Consider the following 18331-nt stretch of genomic DNA (forward strand, 5'->3'; position numbering starts at 1 on the left):
TTTTGAGAAGACTGGTCACATCCCTTACACGAGAATTCATCCAAACCTCATTCCAAATCAAAAGGACCATCTAGACAGGCCTTAAATCTTCTCCAATCCCTATCATTTTAATGTACAACGACCCATTAGCCATTTTTGAGAAATGTCATATATTATTTAAGATATTAAATAAAAATAAAAAAGCAGTCCACCGATCTGGACATAAACTTAGATCTGACCTGTGCTTTGTCTGATTGTAGTAAGTCATGGTCTACATTGGTCATTCATTGTCATACACAAAAATACAAAAACTACCGGAAGCCCCTTGTGTTGCACCAGGGTCCACTTACATGTAGGATAAAGGTAACATTTTGGCTTTTCAAAGGGATAACGTGGTTTTAGATAACAGTACCGGTATACATCATATAGATCACTGTTTCTCAAACTTTTTCAGACCAAGGACCACTTAACCAATAAATAGAAACTTCACGGACCACCTAGCTAAAAAATAAAAAACAGTAGACCTACTTCAACAGTATATTACACAATAGACATACTCACTGAACAACCTTGCTTATTATCTTGGGACCTTGCTTATTGTGTCAAAGGACTCATATGTTTTAAACTGGCGTAGCTTACACAGTGTTGCAGAACTGTTTGGATTTACATACAAGTTGGTTCAATATTGCAAACAACTCATCTATATTATATTTTACCACGTCTGCCCGCGGACCACTTGGTATAGCTTGCGGACCACCAGTGGTCCCCGGACCACACTTTGAGAAACACTGATATAGATCACAATAATGATAATTAGTCTTTGTATGATAATGTATCAACATCAAAATTGGTGGTTCTTAAAGTACAATATAACCCTAGATTTTCTTTTTACTGGAATTACATGTTTTGTTAGGTCACTATTCTGAACCAGATTTTCGGAGGACAATATCATCCAGACCTAGAGCATATTTGACATTTGCAAATAAAGACCTTCTCCTGAATTTTTTATGTTGATGAACTCATCAGCCTCCTCCACACTCTCAGCCTGAATTAATCTTGTACAACATTTAAAAGGTTGCAAGCAATATGTCTGTACAATTTGGAAAACTTTCATAAAAAGTAAAGAAACTACCTGATGCAATCTTAGCCATGACATTTTTAATGTGTTTACAAGACTCGGCTAGTTCAATTTACCGTACAGTATTGTTTTCAACAACCACTTGAAAAACTTTTTGCCTATTCTAATAATGACAATAAAAAAACAATTAGACACATGAACACTTTCATTTGTGTGACACAAGGTGAAGAAGAGTGGAGGCGATTTTATCAAGGCTGGAGGGAGGGGTTCTTCGGTCTTCAATAAAGTGGGTCTGAGCAGGGTGAGGACGAAAGTCACGAGGGTGCTCCTCAAGTGGACCGTCAAAATAGGACCGCTGTGAACCTTCACGGAACCTAAACGAACTCTCTGGAGGAGGAGACCGCCGTTCCCCTTGAAAACGAAAACAGACATAATTTATTCTTCAAAAAAGGACACATTTTCTGTTAGTAATAATTTAATTCCAAACATCATATAATTTTTGACCTGTAAGTACGAAATAAAATGACAAATCACACCACTAGAGTTTCATATATAAGAAAAACTAAGTTTACCTCTGTGAAAGTCATCCTGTGGGTAGTCCTCAAACATCTCAGCAGGTCTAGGAAATTCCCTTCTGCGCTGGGGCCCATCCCGTTCATAGGACCTTCTATCAAAGCGTTCTTGAGAGGCCTGGCGGAAGTTGTCAAGACCGCGTCCCACAGCTGGCATTTCTCTCATACTGTAGTTATAGTCATCAGACGGTGGCCGTTCCTGAATCTCATCATGACTACGACCAACTGTTGACATTTCTCTTACACGGTAGCCATAGTCAAACGGTGGTCGTTCTTGAATCTCGTCATGACTACGCCCAACTGTTGACATTTCTTTTACACGGTAGCTGTAGTCAGACGATGGCCGTTCCTGAATCTGGTCACGATCGTGCCCAGCTGCTGCCATTTCTCTCCTTCGCTGGCTATATTCATCAAACAGCAGCCGTTCCACACTCTCCCTTCTTGGTTGTTCATAATCTCGGGAACCCATCGGGGGAGACCGATCCTGAAATGCATAGCAAAGGAAAAATTACCACAGCATTCTTCAAATCAATACTTTACACCTTAGTCATGGAAGAACTGAAGATTACACATTTTGTTGACTAGCAGGCATACAGCCTTGAATGTTTGTTATAATGCCCAATATTAAGGGTGTCACGATTCTCCAAATCCTCGATTGAATTTAATGTTCACGATAAGTCATGATTTGATTCTCAATCTTTTTGTTATTATATTACTATTAATGCACTTCTTATGTTATTTTTTGGCGTTTTTTCCAATTCTGTTAGGGGGGGCTTTCATTTTGAACCGTTTCTTTTTTTATTTTGAGCCCGTTCATACCGTGAGCTAGTAAACAGAACAGACATTAAACAGAATGACAACACGTGAATGAATGACAAAATACTTCCATAGCGGTGATTTCAGAGTAGCAAGAGGGGCTTCGATTTCGGTCGTTTTTAGTGCCTGCAGCCTTGTTAGATGCGCATATATATATATATGATGTAATGTAATTGTAATGTAGATGTAATTTCGATCAATTTTCAACTTAGAATGGAAATCGTGACACCCTACCCAATACAGGTCCTGAAAATGCACAAGCATGCAGAGTATACTAACGTCTCTCACTCCTGATTTATTGGCCTGAAACTCTTTCAGCAGTGAACAAAGTTTATTCTTCAGAAAGTTGGCTTCTTCCACACTCTCAATCTGGACATCTTTCTGTAAATAAGCAAGAGAATGTAGAAATAATTAATATTGACAAGCAATTGATTAGTTATTTAATCGAGAAATGGTGAAACAAATTTGATTAGTGTTCCACCAAAACCCATTATTTTGTACTCAAATGCCTTGTTTTGTTCACACGCCAAACATATTTAGTTTAGTTACAGAGGAATAATTAAAACAAAAACAAAATTTTAAGTTTAAGAAGCTGCAATTGGGAAATGTTGAGGTATTTTCTTAAACAAATGACCCAAACCAATTAACTGATTGGCAAAATAGTTGCCGATTAATTCAATATTTGACAACTGATCGATTATTCTATTAACTGTTGCAGCCCTACTGGTAGATTGATACTGATAGTACATTTTAGACATGAAAGTGAAACATGACTACCATTTCCAATCTAGTATACTTACAAGAACATCCATAACATTGGCAGGATCTTGTTGAGCTCCTCCACGTTCCCTGTAATCCTCCCTCAAGCGGACACTCTCAGAGTGCTTCTAAACGTTGACAAGAATATAACATAGCATAGATTCAGAATGTTTAGAATTCCTGGTGATTTATGAACCAATGTACAATGTCAATACATGTGTACATCAATTTACCTGAACTTTCGTAGGTGGATTCTGAGAAAGTCTCTCAGAAACAGTTTGGGCCATCTGACTAAAGGACAAGAAAAAATATAATAAAGACAGCAGCAAAGACAATGTAGTCTACCCTTAGTCTGATGATCCAGCATGAATTATTGATGAATGCATTATAGTACTTTACAATGCCGAGTTACCAAACGTAATTTACACAACTCAAGTCTTACTATTTTTGCAGCAGTTCTTTCTCTGCTTCTGTGCAATCGGAGAACCTGCTCCTCCTCTTCCTGCTAGGTAGAGACTCCTGATGTGTAGCTCCTTGATGCTGGGGGAGATCTGATCTGGGCCTTCCTAGCGTGTTACTGGGCCGTGACGGTGGTCCTCTAGCTTCTGCCCAATCTCTCTCTATTCTAGATTCAGGCATCTCTCCGCCATACCTGGCTTCACCACCCCTATTCCTCTCAGTGTCATAGCCGGTGTGACTCCTCTCTCTCCCGTCACCATGACTGCTGTGATGAGGTTCAAAACCACGTTCAGAGTATTGTTGCTCACTACCATTACGAGCCGAGAAACGACGATCAGTATCTTCTTTTGGGTGCCATTCAGTAGATTCACGACGACCGTAGCGTTCCCTTTCAACGTCTTCCTGGACACGTCTGTTATAGGCATCCTCTTCAGGATAGGCCTGCTTTCGGTCCTCAGAGATACCAGGCTGACGATGGTCAATCTGGGGATACAAATGTCCACTGGAGTCTCTCTCAGCGTACACCCGCTCACCATAACTGTCGTCAGGGTGCTGGTGAGGAGTCTCTTCCTGGTATGCCCTGGCATGAGGGTCCTCATAGGGACGTGGTGGAAAGTCCCTGTCTGAGTAGCGCTGTCCAGAGTGGTTATCATCTTCGTAGGGACGTTGGTCATCTCCTGGTGGTGGCCGCCCCCGAGGTTCATCTTCATAGTAAGATGGCTCATAGCGGTCACCTTTGTCATATGCTTGTCTTGGAGGCTCATCCATAAACGGCCTTCTACTGTGGTCATCTTCTGGGTAGGGCTCCTCATAACGGTTGTCTTTGGGATACCTTTGCCCATATTCACCACTCTCAGGGAAAGGGGGCCTGACATGATCGTTGTCTTCTTGGTAGCCATGTTGAAAGGGAGCATCTTTAGGATAATCAGCACCACTTCTGTAAGTACTTGCTGGATAGTAACCATCATCAACACGTTTTCTTTGGTAACGAGGGTCTTCAGGGAAGTCCTGCGGTGGGATGTCCATGTCTACAGGGCCATATCTCTGCTGGCCCCTATCCAGACCTCCATGCTGTGGTCCCATGTTCTGTCTCGGGTTTTGAAATCTGGGATTTGGGGGAGCATTACCTCTCCGAGGGCCTAACACACAATGAAAATGTATTAGATGTAAGGACTGTTTACACAAACAGCTAAAATGTAAACAGGTAAAGATGCATAAAAATAATACAACTGTTTTTACCCTCTCCCCTGGAATTCCTTTGTCTTGGATGCAAATCCTACAATTTCAAAACATTCATATTAATGCCAGAGAATGTAATTCTTGGGGACCATTCTACTAATGAGTATGGTAATATGTCTATTGATAAAATAACATACCACAGGTTTTCCACGGCCTTCTTGTCTCTCTATGACTTCTGCCTTGGCCCTGATCACCTTTCCTTGCTGGCTGAGAGAGTACTTGTTGTCCCATGTTATCAAATCAGGCCTATGCAATTCCTTGGTTAGGAAAGTCGGGATGTAAAAAAGATCACAAGCACAACTAAATGACATTGCATTACTGCTCACAACAGTGATCTCAATCCCAGGAAAAGCCTTACGCCTTAATGAGAACTTACCACACATTTACTACTTGTCAAAATACTTTTTTTTTTAAATCACTTACCAAAAACTTCTGCCGGTGCTTCCGCCCCACTACATGGCTGGCCATTGCAGGCAAGTCTGCCTCTAAACTGCACATCTTGCACTTGTATTTTAGCCGAAATTGGCCATTACCAAGTGCTTGAGATTCCATCTGCTCCAAACAACTTAGACCTGTAATGCAAGGGGAGCAATGCTACATAAGACACCCTGCCACAGAATATATGGTCAAAAGTAATTAGATTAATGTAATTAAAGTAATGCAATTCTGAATCACTACATCAAACATTACCAATGATTGGCTCATCAAGTTTCAGGTAATCCAAGTAATCCAAGAAGCTTTCCCAAACTGGCATGTCATCTATGATATCCACAAAACAACATGGTGAACAAGGACCACAATATGCAACATTTAATTTAACTCAATCTCTCAAATATATTCACCTTTCACTCTCTCTCTAGATTAATCAATTATATAACAAAATAGCACATACTATATAGGTAAAATATGCCTGGCTGTTCTTTTGCTGATCAAGTTGGATTTACAATTCCTATTCAATTACCAACATCATGCCAGGTGTTGTGGACAACTTCCACTTCCTTGGCAGAATCAGAGATCCTCACCTAATCAAAAGGCTGCTTCACACTAACTGTAAAAGGTAAACATTCTCAAATAAATGGACAAGTACAGGACATCAAGATAACCTTGGTTGTGCATTATTTACAGCCTAACTGAAGGCAAATTATGGGTTCTAAGAGTTGTGCTCAATTATTGGATCACAGGTGTAAGTCTGCTGACCGTCTTCTTTTTTTGGAGATACACAAAGTCATTGAATTCCCACCCTCGGGTGGAAGCCCAATAATAGGGAGTACAATAACAGCTGCTGGTGGACATCTAGTAAAAAAAATGGCAGTACAACCCAATGCTTAATGATGTTAAGGTCCAGCCAGGACTTAAATGGTTGGGTTATCCTTATCGTCAGAGCATAAAAGAAGCCCAACATAACATCAGTTTCCACTACATACTGCAGTGGCAAAAATGTCAAAAAGAAGCCATGGTTTACATGGAATAGAGCCTCTGACCAGAAGTTCACATATTGACCACAGTAGCAAATTCAGCATCATGGTAGCATGCCAGTCTCACCTGCAGGACGAGATACATTTGTTTTCCTTAGTGGTTAATGATTCATGTCAGAGCTCTTTCCTTTGGCTGAGGATGGAGGGGGGCATATTGCTGATTGGTGGATTCTGGTACCAGAGGACAAATACTTCCACTTTCTGGACAGGATGCTTGAAGACACTGTATATTTCTAAGAGCTGTGAATTTGATTTATCCTCAAAAAAAAATATTATGCCATTGCCATTATTAAGTACTGGTTCTCAATGTTGAACCATGTGTAGTCTGGCCAGCCATTCTCTGCAAAAACACCATCTTGTGACTTAGTTGCCATCATAGTCCAAGGCTTGTTTGCAGATCTATAGCTTTTCTCCTCAGCCCATTGTCCTTCCATTTTCTTCCATTTGAGATTATGAACACTTAGCTCTTGTTCCTTAAAGCAAGGAAAATTGCTTTGCCTGAGGTCATCAAACTTTCAAATGATATATTTTCACATTTTAAACAGCCTGGCCCACGCATGATTTCGGGCACAGAGCTTGAGATCTTTAAAGCCCTGCTCAATTTGCTTGTTCCATGCGCTTGTGTCCAGCAGCAAACAGCTAGAAAGGTGAATCAGTTTGAGGCTGAGTATGGAAAAGAATACTCACTTGTTGCTCAAGATGAGACTACAAAGAAAAAAGACCAATAGTTGCAATTTGCAACATTCCCTCCATCTCAGTTTGGCATCATGAGACAGATCAAGTGAAGGTAAAGGGCAGGTATTTAGCAGACGATTTTATCCAAAGCGATTTAGAGATATTCCAGGTACTGGACCTGGGTCGACTGCATACTAAGTGATGGTGCTAACAGCAACACCACCAACTTCATAGTGGTGGTAGTGATGTGGGTATTCAGGCACTTGTTGGCATAACTACATTTAACAGTAGTTCTAACAACCTGTGCAAAGGCTCTAATTCATCTGGTGTGGATGTCCTTGATGGTCGATGTTGATTAAAGATGATTAAAGCAGGTGTTGAATGTTTTACTGAAGTAGGTGGGCTGTCAGTAAGCACAGAACAAACTCCCCACCAATGGACTGATCTTCTGAGTAAGGTGCAGAACTTCTTCCCTGAGTAGACATGCAGGGAGTACATGAGCTTCTGTGAGGCATGTGTACCATGTTTACACTCTCACAAATTCTTATGGTTACTTACATTTCACTGCAAAAAAATGATGGTTTGGCTTGTCCATTTAACCCCTACCATGCATATACTTTTAAGGCAGATGATGAGTATCCAAAGGAAACCAACCAAACACCATGGAGGCTCTGGGAAATGATTTGAACCCTTCTTTTCTTGTGGAGGGACAGTGCTTTAACAAATGCACTGCCTCATGTGCCAGGTGATTTTGTCCTTAGGTTTATTTTTGATTGATGCGGATAATGCTTTCAAGTTGGCCACCAATAGTACAATGTACTATAGCTGTGACTTTTTGAAAAATACTTCCATAGGCATCTTGATACAATCAGTGCAGTACAAATACACTTTTGACTTACCTTGAAGTAAATTAATTTTCCGGTAGATATTGAGTGACTGCAGATTAAGTGAGTGTAAATTACAGAAGTGAAACAAAAAAAGAAAATGCCAATTATGCTGGCAAGTTGTACTACTTACCCCAGAGATTCATGGACTCCTTTTTCTATTCCATCAAGATAGAGGGGGAAATATTCATAAATTAGTATTCATAAGACATTTTCCAAAAAATCTTCCAAAGGGCATAAGTAGCTATTTCAAAGGTCAATTTCACAGAGCTCTGATGCTACAACACAACATAAGACTAAAGATCTATAACAGAATTGCAATACTGTAATATAATTGTTGAACTAATTATACAACATATATATATATATATATTCCCAAAGTTTATCCAAGCATTGATCTTAAATTCATTATCACAGACTCCTGACTTCAACTGTAACATACCAGCCTATTACAACAATTGATTTTACTACCATGGCCTGCCTCCAAGCAGGCACAGGGCTGAGGCAAAGTCCTTTCAGGCAAGTACCTCCACTTGACGGCCATATTGTAACGCTTTTTGGGCACTTATCGGGCATCTATTTCGGGCAGAACTGCGTGTGCGCAAGGCTTCACAAATCACGACACACCAAACTTGCTCCAGCTGCGAGATCACAACACATGATTGGCACGAAGTATTCACATGTCAACATTTGGCGGCGGAAGGGGCGGAATATGTGTAGACGACTGCCATGTTACGAACTAACCCCATACATTTCTTTAGGAGATTCTATGAGTGCTGTGTGCTGAGTGCTGAGGGCTCTAACCATACCAATATTTTCTCTTGCCCTTCCATCTTTTCGCTGAAACTTTAAATGGCATTAGAGAAATTCTAATCATTGACTGAGCATCACCTTTCAGTATGTGGCAATTCACAATGTATAAACTTATTGTGAACTGCCTTCTCTCTTCTTGTGAACGGTCAGGATCTTTGTATAATACAAGGCCAGAAAATGTGCCAAACGATGTTTAGATCAATCCAGAAGATGTGTCAAAGTGGTCCAAAGTGAAATGAAACCATGTTTAGTATTGTTAGGATCACTTAAACCATGTTTTGTTATGCCGGGATTTGCATTTATGAACAATAAAAGCAAAGATGAAAAAAATCCAACTCGGACTCTAACCTGATCCAGAGCCGAGCTTGTGGATGAGCTATGTGAGAATGGTAAGGTTGAAGAGCTGGGATTCCATCCCAAAGACTAAATGTGATTGATGGTGACAAAGCCAGGGCTTTCACCTCCAAAAGAACAATTCCTGTCCTCAGGTTTTACAGAGAAGATCTACTAACAGTTGTCATGTAGGCTATTGCAATTACGTCATCGATCTGGACAGGAAGGAAAATGTAAAGTATTCCGTGTAATCAACCCAAGCTGGTGTGGGAATTGTCTAGTGTCAAATTTAACAGTCTTGGGCTAAAGCTGAACATCCTAATTTTGTTGTCCTGTCTGCAGAGGAGTCAAAAATAGCAAGAAAAGAGCACCAGGTTTTCACGAAGTACAGAATTAGGTTTTGGTGCTTTTATCTGCTTCTTCGGAAAGCAGTGCCTGCATGCTTGCAAGACAAAAGCACTGTACATAAAGTACGCTACAATGTCACTTTTATGTGTCTCAGACCACATAGGCCTACAAAACAAAATACACATGTTTAATATTATGTCAGGAAAACCCAAGACCTCCAACTGAGAGTTAGATATGGTCACCCAGAATCTAAGAAGGATCATCTAAGGATCATCCAAGAAAGCAATGGAAGTTGAAGCAAATTCACAAATGAGAATTACATGAAGTTGGCAGCCCTACAGATTAGGATTGTCAAGGAATATTCTGAATTCGAATGTATATTCGAGTTGTTAAAAAAGACCTTTGGAAAATGGAAAGGTATAAGTTTGAGGGGAAAAACGCCCTTCTGCGGCCAGAGATGGTTGATCAACCTATAGAATATTTGCTGTCGCTGTCTGTCTGGCAAATTCTTGTTAAATTCATGACAGACATGAGACAAAGCGCACATGACACGTTCGTGGCAGAGAGAAAGATTTGCACTCTGGGTACCATAAAAAGCCTAGAGGTGCATTCCCCCATCTTGACTGCAGCTTTGCTACTCGTTGTTTCATGTGCATAAGCAAGCACAACAAAGGTTTACTAAAGACCGATGAAAATGTGTCTTCATACTCCAATTAGCCTAGGTCAATTTGACTGATTCATGCAAACCAAGGTTGAAGTAGTCATTTGGCACACATTAATGTCAGAAAAGACTTGAGCAAGTCATCTCTGAGCTTAATCTTGAAAGTGAGAAGAAAATCTCAATCTAAAAGCTTCACCTTTGTACAAACATGAGGTCAATGTGCAACTCAGGGAAGATTCGAATTCATGCATAGCACTGATTATGCTACAATAACAGCTTAGCTTTAAGCTTATTTTAAGAAAATCTTAGGTTAGCTTTAAGAAAATAAAATAGCCTACCTTCAAATGCTGACTTGTGGTCAGGTGAATTCTGTACTGAGTGTCACCCCGGATACTTTTGTCACAATACTGGAAAATAGTTAAACTTTTGTTGTAACAAAAAGTCTACAACAAACATCATGAACAAATTGAAATGTCCATTTCAGACAAAATTACGTTGATTTTAAACCTCCGAATGAGTATAATGCATGCCGTTCTAATGACACTTACTTCGCACTGAATGAAATCGTTGCCAGAGTCATCATCATATTCAGTTGTTATTATGTCAGCCATTTTCTCCACCTGCAAGTAAAGACTCCAACGTTAGCAGTTTTACAAACGACTGTGAAATGGCAGTACGGTTACGACCTTACATATATACATATATACTCTATCTCAAACGTAGTAAAACGTCGCCCGCCTTTCCACAGTTAACGTTAGCTGCCTACTGCCTAGCCTTGCCTTCCACAGTTAGTGCTAGCGGTCTGTCTAGCTGCCTAGTCAAACAGTTTATGACGAACCATGCATCAAAGATATTGCAAAAATACCAGCAAATTAAGCTACTCAAATAATGCCTCGCAAATAGCAAACATCTTACAACTGTCGATGCCCTATAGTGTTATGAATTTTAGCTACCAATGCGGTTTGTAATTTCCTGTTGTTAGTCAGTCTCTAGCAAGGGTCTCGGTCTCTTCACACAGGCGAACAGAGTACAGGCATAGACAGTAAAGAGTGACAACACTTGTGTTGTAGGGCCCACTACTGGCCTGGAGGCGAAATTAAGATAAATAAAATAAAAAGGTTAAAATAAAACGTAAAATTAAAAGGTTGCAACAGTTTATCTAACTATTATTTCTTAATATTAACTACAATTGTGGATCTAATTCATTTACTGACATGGTATCATCCCGTAAACCACTTTTATTTTTCATTGCACCAAGCAACTCCAAGTATCGCCTGTAGGAGGCGATAATGTACTCTTTACAAGTCATGCGGTAGAACATGACATGAGACGAAGAAGAACCATTGATCTCATTTGTGAATGCAAGAAAATGGCGGCATATATATACAGACTCACATGACTAATAGCATTTCATTGAAACATTAAGTGTTTGCAGAACAAATACATATCTCTTCGGATAATCATTTTATTTTAATATCAACGATCCTCAAAATACAGCATGTTTGTTGCTCGAAGTATTGCTGCAGACCATAAGGATCTCATACATGATGTATCCTATGACTTCCATGGTCGGCGAATGGCGACTTGTTCCAGTGACCAAAGTGTCAAGGTATGGTAACGTTATGCAAGTTATGTTGTGTTACCGTCAGGCAAGGCATACATTTTATTAAGCTAAGACTGCTCTTATTGAGCCTTAATATGTCTACACAGAGACTACCCATCGCTAATGTTGGTTGGAGAACATTTAGTAAATTGAATCCGCAGATATGGCTAACTAGCTCGTTAAGTGAGCTAACGTTAGTTTGATGTTTTAATGTTAAGTACAGGCATCCCTATATTTCATGCGGATAATTGTCCATTGTACAGTTTGGTTCATATGGCCAGTCATAGTATGCTTATGACTCCTACAAGGTCTTTTCTGTTGTTAATCAACTAACTTAATGTAATGTTAACCCTCTCGACACCTCTCCTGAAAGATTCTTCCTCAAACCAGTTTGGTATACATTCAGTATATCTCTAACCTGCCGGCAAGATCTGGTATTTTGCTGTTAAGGTCTTAATACAGATGCTCTACATTCTAGGTGTGGGACAAAAGTGACGATGGAGAGTGGCATTGCACTGCTAGCTGGAAGGTGAGTAGCTGTTGTAATGTCACCAACCCAACTGATCTTTATGTAAAATCTTCACTTTATATTGCTTTATTGTATCATTCATTATTATGGGACACATGGATATGTTTTTTTTCTTTTAAATAATGATTATCTTCCTGTATAGTTTTTCTCTTTTCTTCCCTGCCTCGTTGCTTAAAACACTTCTGTTTGTGTGAGTGTAGACCCACAGCGGGTCAGTGTGGCGGGTGACCTGGGCCCACCCGGAGTTTGGCCAGGTGTTGGCATCCTGCTCCTTTGATCGGACTGCGGCTGTGTGGGAGGAGATTGTGGGAGAGTCCAATGACAAACAGCGGGGCCTCAGCCACTGGGTAAGTAACAGAAATACCTCTACTATAGAGAATGCAGAGTTGACGTCACAGTGCAGCGTGAAATGCGTGCTGTTGCCATCTTTTGTTGGTATCATTTAGATGAGGCATTCACTGATCAGGTTTTTGTGCTTTTTGCGCTATTTTTAAGTGAATATGTGCCGTAGTCACTTTCAGAACACACGGAGGTGTGTGTGTGTGTGTGTGTGTCTGTCAAATCAAGGGTTTTTTCTCCCTATATCTCACCTTTTCTCCTGTCCTCAGATTAAAAGAACCACATTGGTGGACAGTCGTACATCCGTGACCGATGTAAAGTTTGCGCCCAAGCACATGGGCCTGATGCTGACCACCTGCTCAGCCGATGGGGTGGTGCGCATTTATGAGGCGCCAGATGTCATGAACCTTAGCCAGTGGTCCCTGCAGCATGAGATCTCCTGCAAGCTCAGCTGCTCCTGCATCTCCTGGAACCCCTCCAGGTTTGGACACACACAAACACATGAACATTTACTTTTACTCAATGATGTATACAAGGGATGCACATTGTGTATTGCAATGTGTACAATTTAGTTCAATGCATTTCCGATATGCTTATAGTCAATAGTCAAAATGGTCTAAAAGCCCTTAACCCTACATTGAGTAAATGCCATGTATATAGGACGTTTATCAGAGGATCTGCCGTTCTTCTGAGAGTTTAACGTATGCAGAATTTGAATTTGAAAACCTACCTGCATTTTAATTCAATTGGTACTCAAGTAAGCACCAAACTCAGTATCTTTGGTGTGTGGACAAAGCAAGGCATTTGAAGACATAATCTTGGGCTTTGGAAAACAATGATCAAAATATTTTCACCATTTTCTTCCAATTGATCGATCAAACAACTAATCGAAATTAGGATTTGTTTATTTATATCCTAAACATAATTCAAACTTAATTCCTTGGGTTCCAGTGGTTCTCCATCTTGCTCTCGCTATTGGAGCATACTTTCTGTCAGTGCAGTTTTACTCAGAAACTAGCCTTTATGTTACAATCCAAAACCATTTTGTATTTGTCCTGCAAGGATTATATTAGTTGGACTGGACCAGTTTAAAAAAAATCCCTTCTTCAGACAACCATGATATTATGCTCCTGACCCCAAGTACTTTGAGATAATTTCAAATGATGGAGTTATCGACCTACCACTAGGTGGCAACCCGCACTCTAAATCCAGTTTCCTTGGTTTCTCTGCTGCAGTAACTGCACTGCTTACATACAAAGCTGGCAAACATGAATAATAACTAAATTCTGCAGACATTGTCAGAGTTTTCTGAAGCATTTCTGATGCAAGGTTTGAAATGTAAAATGCCTCATAGAAGCATTTCTAAAGCCAGTGAACTTTTGTTTAATGAAATCCTAAGATGTTCTGGTGTCTAGCTCAGTATGGCCTGGTTTTCTATTTTCTTATTCTTTGGTTATAAAAAAAAATAGGTGGGCTTCTCACAGTCCGTTGTGTTGATTTTTTTAAAGTTATTTTTGCTGTTCTGCAAACAACTGTCTTGCGTCCCCCAGGTCGGATGCAAAAGATGCTGATCCACTCACTCAGAGATGGCCAACTCTCAGATTCATGTTCTTATTCTGCCTCTTCTTAACCCAGTTCCCGGGCCCACCCCCCTATGTTTGCTGTCGGCAGTGATGACAATGTCACCTACACTGGGAAGGTTCAGATCTTCGAATACAACGAGAACACAAGGTGTGCCCTACCTGCCATCTTTAACAGTTCCTGTAGCTCTTACGGAGTCTGATCTGAGTATATTTATATCTGAATATGATGGTTTTGTATCTTATTGCTTTTCCTCCAGAAAGTACGCAAAGGCTGAGACTCTGATGACTGTCACTGACCCAGTGCATGATGTCGCCTTTGCCCCCAATCTGGGCCGCTCCTTCCACGTCCTCGCCATAGCAACCAAAGACGTACGAATCTTCAAGCTTGTCCCAATGCGGTGAGTTGGTTGAGTAAATTAAAGCACCACTGTCTGTATTGGAGGATTTTCTCTGTATGAAATGTATACAATTCATTCTGGCAATTTTTTGTGAGCTAGCAATACAGGCAGAGTACTAAGGCTGTGACCTTGGTTGAAGTGGAAACAGGATTTGTCACTGTCATTGACTGGAATTAACTGTGAAGTGTTTATCGTCGCTAAAGATTGTTATATATTGCCTGATTAATCTGAGGAAAGGCAAAATGACAAAAGCATTGGAACTGGGTTCAAGTGTGATTTCCTCTTCCTGCATCCTGTTCTGTGCTGGCTGGCCTTTCTGATGGTCCAGGAGGGAGACAGCCACCACGTCAGGCCCCACCAAGTTCGAGGTGCAGGTCATGGCCCAGTTCGACAACCACAACTCACAGGTGTGGCGGGTGAGCTGGAACATTACCAGCACGCTGCTGGCTTCATCCGGAGACGACGGCTGCGTCCGGCTTTGGAAAGGTCAGGGGTCAGCCAAAACTGCAGGACAATGCCATCGCATTGTGTTCTGGGTAGTTTTGTGTTTTGGAAAAAGTGAAGTCAGGGGGTGGGGTTGGTACAAATAGGCCATTTGCAAAGTCTGAGGCTGTCAACAGGCCAGGTCTCAGTAAGTTCTTCACATGGAAGAACTGCTTGAGAATCGCTTGATGTGACTTCAGACTGAGTGTTTGGTTTATTTAAAAAAAAATCATATTTCTAAATATTTGGTTGAAACAAATTACCAAATAACCAATGACTTCTAGAATAGTTTACACACCTGTGTATTAATATAGTATATGTACATTACACTACATGCTAGATGTACAGCGAAGTAGTACATACATACTTACATACATAAATATGCATACATGCATGCTAAACTCTTGTCTTATTTTTTGCCTCCCTCAGCAAATTACATGGATAACTGGAAGTGCACAGGGATCTTGAGGGGTGATGGCACCCCAGTTAATGGGACTTCTGGTCAAGCAGGGGCGGCCAATGTCATAGGGGCCACTGGGACACTGGCGTCCCAGGCGGCGGTCGGCGGGGCGGCGTCTGCCGGGAGGTCAGTGTGACGCGCCGGCATGGCAACGCTTTCAGCTTGTCTCCAAGCACAGGAAGTCAACAGCCCACTGGAGCAGTAGCGCTTCTGAGGACGTTTGGCTCTTGTGGTTGTGCACTTAACCAGAAGAGCTTAGGCTTGCATTACACGCTTGGAATTAGCATCCACCATAGCATCCTAAGAGACTTCCAGTACAATTAACGCACCAATTTACCAGTCCTGCACAATATACTAGACATGAATCTAATCATGTTCATTTTGACACTCTAGTGTTGCTGACTACATTCTGTAGTATGGATTTAGATATAGTGGTAATACAAAGGGAGCTCAGTGTAGCCTGAGTATGATTGTGAGTGTGATTTTTGTGCACCTAATGAGTGAAGCTTGAACCCATATGTTGCTATAGTTGTGATGTGTAACCTGCCTGTGTTGTGTCCCCCTTAACAGACCGAAGGCTCAGCTGATGCCAGGCTAATGGAGATGTGTACTGCTCGCTGCATGCTCACAACAGGATTGGACTGTTAGTTTTGATTTTATCCTGCCCCCTCATTTTTAGACCAACCAAAAACCTCTCCACTTATGTCACAAGTGAGCTTTATGTAGAGTTAAAGGAAATGGGACCAGGCACGCTTTTGTTTGTCCGGTTTGACCGCCACCAATGTGTTCAGAGGCTTTTGTATCTTGGTGCTATCTTTTAATTTTTATGTCTGGTGTAGGTAAAGCTCATTTTTGGGGCAATAACTTTGCTTAAAGCCACTGTATGTCTCTTGTGAACACACCCTTAGATCTGGTACCACATTTGGTCCAAGCAAAAAGACCCCCAGCATTGATTTGCCTGGATTAGGAGTGGTTCTAGACTGCCTTGCCTTTTGAGCTGAGAATCGACACTGTAAGTTGAGATTTGTTCAGACCTAAAATTAGTCGTTGCCCAGGAAACTAGCCCTTACACTCGACAAGCCAACTTCTCGCTGATACTTGTATGATTGTGTGGATATTTCAAAGGATTGATGGTGTAACTGAGTTATATTAATAATGGTGCTTAACTAATACATAGTTAACTTAACTAATGCATGGCTCTTACCGCCTCTTGATTGTCTCTCTACCCACAAACCATCATGGGCTTTACCAGCTGTAAGCAAATGGATGCTTAGCTCACATTTTTACAACCCCCCCCCTTCCAAATAGGAGTTGACTAAATAAATGTTTACTCAAATGCATTTGTAAATGCTCGAATGCTCCCAGATAGGCTTCTCTAATGCACCTGTAAAATACACTTGGCATCCTTTGAAAATGTTGGTAAGCAATTTATGACCGGTCCATTTTTTGCCATTTGAGATCTTAGGTAATTCCCAAGTGTAGAGGTGTGTAAGGCGTGCGTGTGTGTGTTAACTAATATGCCAATGCTCTTTGCCCCGTTGACCACCATCCTCTGCATTTCCAAACCAGTTCCTCGAACAAGACCCTAAATTCCGGCAAACAATTTGTCATCTAACATGATGAAATGCGGTGCCTCAGATTTCTTTCTGGGTGTATGGCTCATAAAGGTAGCTGATCCTGTTTATATATGCTCTGTGTTGCTCTGCTTCCCAGAATGCGTGACTCAAAGATCAATAGCTACCTTGTTGGAATGGGCTGTGTAACGCCGACGGAGCCTTGAGAGCAACCTTGAGAGTGCCAAACATAAAGCCATCTGTAGTGAGCATTTGAGCATTTTTGGGGAGGGACTGCAATGTTATTTTGAAAATCAAGAGATGATAGTCAAGAGGAATGCTCAAAAGATGTGCGCATGTTACATGTTTATGTGAGTGAGTGTGCATAGGTAATGGTGAGAAGGAGATTTGAAAAGAATGAAAAGGTTTTTTGTAGATGTGAAATTTCTAACTTTTGCCAAGTGACATAATTTGTACAATAAAGATTGGTAATAACACCACATTGCACGTGTTTTCTGAGTTCCACCTTTTGCTCATGTTCTTTACCCTGTGTCGTTTGAGTTGTTTCAATCTTGATAGAATAACAGAAGTGAAATTGCAGATATCCTTTATGCCGCTTTTGCAGAATGTATTGCAGTAACATTTCCTGATGTTAACATTGAGAGAATGCAATGAAGTTACAATCTTACTTCACAGGGTCAGCTGGAATGTGACAGCACATATAAGTTGATTGAATTCTGCTAAATATGCTGTATAAATGAAGATACCTTCAAATTCTAAAGGCACAATTTTATACTCCTGTACAGACTTAATTCTATTCAGATAATGAAGGCTACACAATTACAAACTCGTCCAGTTCCCCCAGCCATCCTAGTGAGCACCCATTTGTGCATGCGTAAAAAGCACAAGACTTCTATTACTGGGTCATCTTCGAGAAAACACATAATGACAAGTCTAGAGCGAAAATGCAGGTATCTTCCCATTTTTGTCTTTGTCAAAGCGTTGGAGACAGCGGACTACACAGTGTGACGAGGAGGTTGAGAGACAGATAAAATAGCTGCTTGTGGGTGTCTGCTTGCTAATTGGTGCTTGGCTTGTTTGCACAGACGCAAGGAGACTTGCGTGAAAAGCATCAGCTACATTTCAGTGTGTGCCTGCCACCACCACCTCACCCTCTGCTCCCCCTCGGGAAGCAATATAACCATCCTCCGTCTCCTTTTCATTTGTTGGGTCGTCTGTTGTTATTTCATACTCTTTTTCTGTCAAATTCTTTTCCACCCAAACTCATTTCT

General features: G+C 40.9%; 2 protein-coding genes across 4 annotated transcripts; one reads left to right on the forward strand and one right to left on the reverse strand.

Annotated features, from left to right (window-relative positions):
- Positions 1-1115: 1115 nt before the first annotated feature.
- LOC143140800 (uncharacterized) lies at positions 1116-11119 on the reverse strand. 3 transcript variants are annotated; one of them, XM_076301896.1, is made up of 14 exons: positions 11045-11119; positions 10640-10711; positions 10430-10498; positions 8070-8094; positions 5593-5661; positions 5326-5474; positions 5040-5159; positions 4903-4939; positions 3647-4802; positions 3438-3495; positions 3246-3332; positions 2734-2826; positions 1630-2113; positions 1116-1468 (listed from the first exon to the last, which is right to left on the reverse strand). In XM_076301896.1, the coding sequence occupies exons 2-14, from the start codon at positions 10700-10702 to the stop codon at positions 1263-1265; spliced, it is 2616 nt and encodes an 871-aa protein (XP_076158011.1). In that variant the 5' UTR covers positions 10703-10711; positions 11045-11119; the 3' UTR covers positions 1116-1262. The 3 variants fall into 3 exon arrangements, with proteins under 3 accessions (XP_076158011.1, XP_076158010.1, XP_076158013.1); XM_076301895.1 differs by having other exon boundaries at positions 2725-2826; XM_076301898.1 differs by lacking the exons at positions 8070-8094; positions 11045-11119 and having other exon boundaries at positions 2725-2826; positions 10640-10686.
- A 319-nt stretch (positions 11120-11438) lies between these two features.
- Positions 11439-17536, forward strand: seh1l (SEH1-like (S. cerevisiae)). The gene is made up of 9 exons (XM_076301899.1): positions 11439-11700; positions 12173-12223; positions 12424-12570; positions 12832-13043; positions 14198-14293; positions 14403-14543; positions 14872-15029; positions 15456-15612; positions 16057-17536. The coding sequence occupies exons 1-9, from the start codon at positions 11590-11592 to the stop codon at positions 16082-16084; spliced, it is 1101 nt and encodes a 366-aa protein (XP_076158014.1). The 5' UTR covers positions 11439-11589; the 3' UTR covers positions 16085-17536.
- The last annotated feature ends 795 nt before the right edge of the window (positions 17537-18331 follow it).

This window comes from Alosa pseudoharengus, unplaced genomic scaffold, assembly GCF_046254945.1.
Source record: "Alosa pseudoharengus isolate Yale_2024_CS ecotype anadromous, Long Island Sound unplaced genomic scaffold, YU_APseudo_1.1 YU_APseudo_1.1_scf_23, whole genome shotgun sequence".
Lineage (NCBI taxonomy): Eukaryota > Metazoa > Chordata > Actinopteri > Clupeiformes > Clupeidae > Alosa > Alosa pseudoharengus.

Bases quoted from the DNA above. Each gene is read 5' to 3' on its own strand.
- LOC143140800 (XM_076301895.1), bottom strand. From the start codon at position 10,702: ATGGCTGACATAATAACAACTGAATATGATGATGACTCTGGCAACGAT. The intron at 5,160-5,325 runs GTAAGTGATTTA...TTCCTAACCAAG, and splicing joins AGCACCGGCAGAAGTTTTTG to GAATTGCATAGGCCTGATTT. The intron at 2,827-3,245 runs GTAAGTATACTA...GCTTATTTACAG, and splicing joins CCAATGTTATGGATGTTCTT to AAAGATGTCCAGATTGAGAG.
- seh1l (XM_076301899.1), top strand. From the start codon at position 11,590: ATGTTTGTTGCTCGAAGTATTGCTGCAGACCATAAGGATCTCATACAT. The intron at 11,701-12,172 runs GTATGGTAACGT...TCTACATTCTAG, and splicing joins CCAGTGACCAAAGTGTCAAG to GTGTGGGACAAAAGTGACGA. The intron at 13,044-14,197 runs GTTTGGACACAC...TTCTTAACCCAG, and splicing joins ATCTCCTGGAACCCCTCCAG to TTCCCGGGCCCACCCCCCTA.